Source organism: Neomonachus schauinslandi, chromosome 9 (genome assembly GCF_002201575.2).
Source record: "Neomonachus schauinslandi chromosome 9, ASM220157v2, whole genome shotgun sequence".
In the NCBI taxonomy this organism is placed as follows: Eukaryota; Metazoa; Chordata; class Mammalia; order Carnivora; family Phocidae; genus Neomonachus; species Neomonachus schauinslandi.
Genome location: NC_058411.1, coordinates 138,531,269 through 138,538,485, shown reverse-complemented (window position 1 = coordinate 138,538,485; position 7,217 = coordinate 138,531,269). Strand labels below are relative to the sequence as shown.

The 7,217-nt window shown below is 42.3% G+C and overlaps 1 protein-coding gene across 1 annotated transcript in view; it reads left to right on the top strand.

Annotated features, from left to right (window-relative positions):
- BLM (BLM RecQ like helicase) overlaps positions 1-7,217 on the top strand; it is a 60,266-nt gene that overhangs the window by 38,596 nt on the left and 14,453 nt on the right. The window contains exons 15-16 of the mRNA XM_044918307.1: positions 1,062-1,282; positions 4,957-5,104. Coding sequence (XP_044774242.1) covers positions 1,062-1,282; positions 4,957-5,104 — 369 coding nt within the window. The remainder of the gene's footprint in view (positions 1-1,061; positions 1,283-4,956; positions 5,105-7,217) is intronic.

Genomic DNA, 7,217 nt, shown 5'->3' with positions numbered 1-7,217 from the left:
TTTTTTAAAGATTTTATTTATTTATTTGCGAGAGAGAGAATGAGAGAGAGCACATGAGAGTGGGGAGGGTCAGAGGGAGAAGCAGACTCCCTGCCAAGCAGGGAGCCCGATGCGGGACTCGATCCCGGGACTCCTGGGATCATGACCTGAGCCGAAGGCAGTCGCTTAACCAACTGAACCACCCAGGCGCCCAAATAAATAAAATCTTTTTAAAAAAATAAAAATGAGACTTTTAAACTTAGCATGACCGTTTGTGCTTTTAACAGAACCTATATTAAGTTAGGTCTAAATAATTCAATAAGCATTTAAGTTTTAAATGCTTAGCAACATTTTGAAAAAAAGAATAGTCATAAACTAGAAAAAACCATTTTATTTGCATTCTTAACTAACCTCAGTTGCTTACAAACGGAAAGTATGTGCATGTGATTCTCAAACCTTGAAATTAGATTAGACACTGCCACCCTTATTTCCTGTTTCACATGGATTTTCTGGAGGTACTTGTATTTATCACAACTGCCAAAAGTTCAGTTTCGCAGCGATGGCATTGGAAGGAGTGTAGCGCACCATGTCCTCAGACTGGCAGTTTGGGTGGTGTTCAAATATTGCTGTGTTTCCCTTAAATTTAAAATACCCTGCCAACACCCCCGTGAGTTCACCGCCGCACCCCAGGGCTCCTTGGCACGTGGCTTTGGGACCACTGGCTTAACTACTTGGACCCCAGATACCCAGGGAGGCGCCTGGCCCACTGCCGTAATTGCCTGCTCTGCTGACTTGGGACGTCTGGCTAAGGACATGCTTGTCTGATAAATACAGCAAATTTGATTCAGATCTTCATCATCAGGAATCATGCAGATTTGAACGTTTTTTTCAGCTACTCATTTATTCCTATAAAACTAAAAATTTGAGGGATAAACATAAGTACAAGGTTGGTCATGATATAGAATGATGTCATACTGATCTATAGTGCTATTAGTAATTTTATTTCATTTAATATTTAAGGTTATATGAATCTATTACAAATATTTCTGTGATATTTTCTTCTGTTTTCCTACTCTAATAAGCATTTTTACTTTGTTCTTTACCTCTTTTAGTGGAAAAAGATGGAAACCATCATACCAGAGAGACTCACTTCAATAATTTGTATAGTATGGTGCATTACTGTGAAAATATAACAGAATGCAGGAGAATACAGCTTTTGGCTTACTTTGGTGAAAATGGATTTAATCCTGATTTTTGTAAGAAATACCCAGATGTTTCTTGTGATAATTGCTGTAAAACAAAGGTAAAATAAGAAAGTTTTAAATTCCTTGTAATTCAGGAAATTGCCAACACTTTAATTTAGCGAAGTTAGATACAAGATACAAGATAACAAAGGTTACCATAAATGGGCCCTCAGGGATTGAACCGGGGAAAGATGGCTTCCTCCCCATAGTAATTTGGAATAGAAACATTAATAGTAATTCTGTGGAATAGCTTTTGAATTAGAAGCCTATAAAAAAATATCGTGGACCTATCTAAAATATTGAAGTTATATGTGTGTACTATAGAATATTTTAGAAATATCATTAATCTGTAAATATCCAAAAAGATCAACATGGGCAGGTAGAATATTTAGATTCAATCCCAATATATATTTGAAGTTCTCATTCTGAAGAGTTATAATAACTGGTGTACTGTGTGTTTGAATCAGGTCAATTACATTATACTATAAATTGGTTATTTAAAAACTATAAAGCATTAATGGCAATAGCTTCTAGATGAATTTGCTATCATCTGTCCTAAAAATAACTGTGAGAAGTTGTTAAATTCAATCATTAGGTACTTAATTTTACCTTTCCTGGTAATTCTGTGTTTTAATGTCTCCGTACTTTACAGTTTACAGAGCATTTTCACATTTGATACATTATTTGAAACGCCTGTGCAAGGTGCCGGGGACTCACAAACGAGCCTGTTGCCGGCCAGTTCATAGACGGGAGGGGGGCAGACATACACGTATTCACATGATTGTAATGATGCTGCGTGATAAGCGGTCACAAAGATCTGCAGCACTAGCCAGCGCAGAGGGCGGGGTCTGCAGATTCACGGCCATTTGCACCCCCCACGGCCTGCCCTGCAGACGTTACCAATCAGTATCAGTTCTTGTTTAACAAATACTTGAATGCCTGCTGTGTGGCAGGCACTGTTCTAGGACATTGAGATGCATCACTGAGCAAAATACAAAGATCCCTGCCCTTGCGGGGCCTACGTTGTGGCTGAGGGAGGCTGAGTACAGACAGTGTAAGGGTCTGTGAAGCTCAGCGGTGTGGGAGCCAGGAGTAGTGGGTGGGATGCAAGCTGCAGGATCAGGTGCGGTGGCCCAGGGAAGTCTTATCACAGAGATGCAGCCAGCCTGAGCAGGGGACACCTGAAAAGGGAGTTAGCTGAGCAGCTCCCTGGACATGGGCATTCTTGGCCCCCAGGTGTAGGGGGCATGCCCGTGCATATGAGGGATAGCAAAGGGAGCGCGTGTAGCTGAGCAGGGCTAAGAGTCAGTCGGGGGGAAAGAGATGACGGACCAGAGCTGCAGCTGGAGGGGTGGTGTGACTGACCTTCAGCCAAAATGCCTGGGGATGGCCATTTGGCAGGGCAGATCGGCTCAGTTTGGGGTGTTTTGAATTAGATGTATCTGTTAGATTCAGAATTTCTGAAAAGAGGCTTGTGGTACCTACCAGTTTGGGAGTGGTTGGTGTACAGATGGTATTCAGAGCCATAAGAGCAGATGAAATCTTCAGGGGTATAAGGTTAGACCAAAGAGAAGAAAACCAAACCACTGAGTCCTGGGACATTCAGAGTTTAAGGAGAAGAGGAGGGACTAGAGAAGGAGACCAAGAAAGAGAATTAGCAAGGTAAGAGGAAAAGCACAAATCCGTACAGAAAGCATCCCAGGAAGGAGGGAGTGCTTCTGCTAAGCCAGGCAGGAAGGAACGGAGAAGACGTGGCTCGATTTGTTTGACAGTTTCCACAGAGTGGGGCAAACCTGGAGGCGACGAATACAGAGAACTCTTTCAAGTTTTGCTTCAAGGATGATCAGAGAAATGAAATGGCAACTGGTAGGGAAGTGGAGTCAGGAAAAGACAGGAGAAGTAACATCTGTCTGGGCTGATAGGAACATACTTGCATAGGATGAAAAGCTGATGTGTAAGGAAAGGGGAGAACCACTGAAGCAATGTCCTTGAATAGGTGGGGGGGAGGGGGATCTAGTGTGCAAGTCCAGAGATTGGCTTCAGGCAGGAACCGAGAGATTTCATCTGTAAGAGCAGGAGGAGGGAGAAGACCATGTGGGGCATTTGCTGGTGACTGATGTTGTGAGGGAAGTTTGTGAAAGCTCTCTTGTGGTTGCTTCAGTTTTCTCAGTGAAGTAGCAGGCCAAGTTGTCAGCTGACAGTCAGGATAAGAGAGGGGATTGAAGAGAAAGGAGAAAGTGAAGTAGTCTTGTCATCTAGGACAAGGGTCAGCGAACTTTATCTTAAAGGGCCAGAGTGCGTACAGTAGGCTTTGTGGGCCTTAGAATCACAGGCTCTGTCACAAGTACTCAACTGTGCTCTTTTAGCCCAAGAGCAGACATAAACAATAAATACATCGATTTTCCATGGCCGTGTTCCAGTAAATTTGATGTACGGAAACAGGCGTCCAGCTCACGGGCCATAGTGTGCTGACTCCTGTTCTAGAACAGAGGAGTGGGACACCAAGGATGTGTGATGATTACCTGGCGGCGTGAAGGGTCCACTTGAGGTTTGTGGCCACGTGTTGAAAGTGCAGACTTTCCACATGGTTGCATGTGTTTCTCCAGCCAAGGTCTCCAGCTACCGAGGTTTAGGCACAGAATGGTGAAGAGTTGGATCTAGTGTGTATCGTCAAACAACGAATGGGATGAATTGACCTGAGGGCAAAGGAGCTGAAGGTATATGAGGGGCTGTGGAATTTAAGCTGAGTTAGGGGAGCATCCGAGGATGGGAGTGGTCAGGCTCAGTGGCCTGTTGGAATCAGAATATACTGGATGGCACGAGGTGGCTGTCAGAGAATGAAGGGGTTGCTGATTTTAGTGAGGCCAAGGTCGTAGGTGAGACCAAGGGAGTGAGCGGCGGGCATACGTGGAAGATGGGGTCAGTGGGGCAGAGGAGCTCAAGATGCCAGAGGCCAAGATGGGAGGGTCATCTGTCTGCTGAGTCACCAAGAATTAAGGCAGGAATGGTGTTGGAGAGAATGACAGAGCACTGTTTCGTGATGGTTCTAGATAGAGCCTCAGAATCACTACTAACTGTTATTATAAGACAAGAAACCTGTTTGTCTTGAGGTTGTGAGATTGTGGCAGAGGAACAAAGGTTAGAAGGTGAGGAGGCTGCATAGACAGAGGCCAGAAGCATGATGCTGCTTTTGAGAACAATGGCTGGTTAGTATTGCTAGTTTGGAGATCTAGGATGGATGAAAGCAGACAGACCATACAGTAATGGGGGCTTTAAAAAGTAGGCCGAGTTTGGAGACCAGTGAGGAGATGGAGAAAGGGAACTGACAGGAGATCATTAAAAGGGTTGACTATGACACCAAAGCCCCAAAAGTGATCAGAACTCACAGATTTGCATGGTTGCACACTGTTTTTGATCCCAGAAATCACCATCCAAGTGACAGAGCACTGTTCTAGAGGGTATGAAGGGTTTGAAAAGGAGCAAAGGATACTCCTACCCACAGCATGCTGAGAGGTATGTCTGTAACCCAGTAATAACATAGACGTCGTAGAGTGCTAATGTTCTAGACACAAGCTTAATGTAAGAGCATAGAAAAGAAAGAACATTTGAAATTTGGGCTTGGATCTTGGTTTTGGTGTGGAAATGGTTTGTTATGAGACTACCACAGTGTGAAACCCTAGTGATCTAAGTATCATCTTAATTACAGCAGAAGGTAATCTCTTTTTACTCATAGGATTATAAGACAAGAGATGTGACTGATGATGTAGAAAATATTGTCAGATTTGTTCAAGAACATAGTTCATCGCAAGGAACAAGAAATAAAAACCATATAGGTCCTTCTGGGAGATTTACTATGAATATGCTGGTCGACATTTTCTTGGGTAAGTTATCTTTTTTATTGTTTGAGTTATAGCAATTAAAATTGAACATCTAGGGGCACCTGGGTGGCTCAGTTGGTTAAGCGTCTGCCTTTGGCTCAGGTCATGATCCCAGGGTCCTGGAATCGAGTCCCACATTGGGCTCCCTGCTCAGCAGGGAGCCTGCTTCTACCTCTCCCTCTCCCTCTGTGTGCTCGCTCACGTAGGCGCGCACTCTGTCTCTCTCTCAAATAAATAAATAAATATTTTTTAAAATAAAATTGAACATCTAAAGAATTCATCACAAGTACATAGAAAAAATCTCTCTTGTCTGTCTAGTAGAAATTAAAGATTTCAGAATAAAACTTTTTCGAGTAATGAAAGAAAATCAACTTTATTGAATTATACCAATTATTTATATAGAATTTATATGTTACTAAGGTGAGGTTTTCACATTCAGAAGAACAAATAATAGGGCAAAATGGGTGAAGGGGATTAAGAGGTACAAACTTCCAGTTATAAAATGAATACGTCATGGGAATGAGAAGTACCTGATAGGAAATGTCGTCAATGACATTGTAATAACGTGACTACACCTATCATGCTGAGCATAGTGTAATGTAGAGAATTGTTGAATCACTATGTTGTACACCTGAAACTGATAAAATACTGTATGTCAACTATATGATAATAAATATAATAGTAATAGTAAATAAATACACAGAAGTTATTATAGCATATACAATTTCATCTGAATTAGTGGAATATAACTTGCTTGGAGAATTACCTGTTGAGTGACTTCCAGTTCCGGATGGCAGCCTGGGTAAAAGTATGTCTTCTTTTTGTTTGTTTGTTTGAGACCCTATTAAAATAATAGGAAATAAAATGGGGATTCAATTCATTAGGGCATAGAGAACCAGAGGGAGACCATCATCAGATTCAAGATTTTTCAAATCTTTTAGGAAATGGATAGAAGCATGGTGACATGTGGAATGAAATAACAATAAGCCACCTGCAAAATGAATGTAGAGGCAAGTGTCATAGAAGAGGGGGGACTATGGACCAGGCAGAACTCCACTGATTAGGAGGCCTCAGACTGAGTCTATGGGTCCAAGGGGGTGGGAGTGAAAGCAGAGGAGCCAGAAATAGGGGGGAAAGAACTGCAGCAAATGCCAGCCTGGAATTGATTCTAGAACAGAAATAAATGGCCTAAGGAATAGAAAGGCAGCTGAGTTAGGGGCCAGAGCGCCTAAGTGGCATTTGGGGACCACCCAGCCCACCCACTTACCCGAAAGCAAACCTGGATATTCCCATTCAGGGGAGGAATTTGAGGGGAAATAGATATAAAATAACAGAGGAAGAGCGCCTAAGTGGCTCAATCAGTTAAGCATCTGACTCTTGGGTTTCGGCTCAGGTTATGAACTCAGGGTCGTGAGATCAAGCCTTTATCGGGCTCCACACTCAGTGGAGAGTCTGCTTGAGAGTCTCTCTCCCTCTGCCCCTCCCCCCAGGCGCTCACGCTTCTCTCTCAAATAAGTAAGTAAAATCTTTTAAAAAAAATTTTTTTTTTTTTTTAATAACAGAGGAAATCCACCTCAAAAGTTTAACCTGATCCCTGAAGGTAAATACAACTGGGCAATCAGAGAAACCAAATAAGTTTTTGACCCTGAGGATAGAGAGAATTTAGAAAAGAAGCAGTAGCTTTAGGGAGAATGGAGGAGAAACTCCTAATTTAGAATCTTCACAAAGACTTAAGTAATAATAGAATGTTATGGAAAAGAAACAAAGAGTGAGAAAGCTGTTAAAAATTTTATTTATTATTTGGGACACCTGGGTGGCTTAGTCAGTTAAGCGTCTGCCTTCAGCTCAGGTCATGATCCCAGGGTCCTGGGATCGAGTCCCACATCAGGCTCCCTGCTCAGCGGGGAGGCTGCTTCTCCCTCTCCCTCTGTCTGCCGCTCCCCCGGCTTGTGCTCTCTCTCTCTCTCTGACAAATAAATAAAACTTTAAAAAAAATTTTTTTTAAATAAAAAATTTAAAAATTAAATTTATTTTTTAATATTTTATTTTTAAGTAATCTCTACATCCAACATGGGGCTCAAACTCACAACCCCAAGAACAAGAGTCGCAGGCTCCT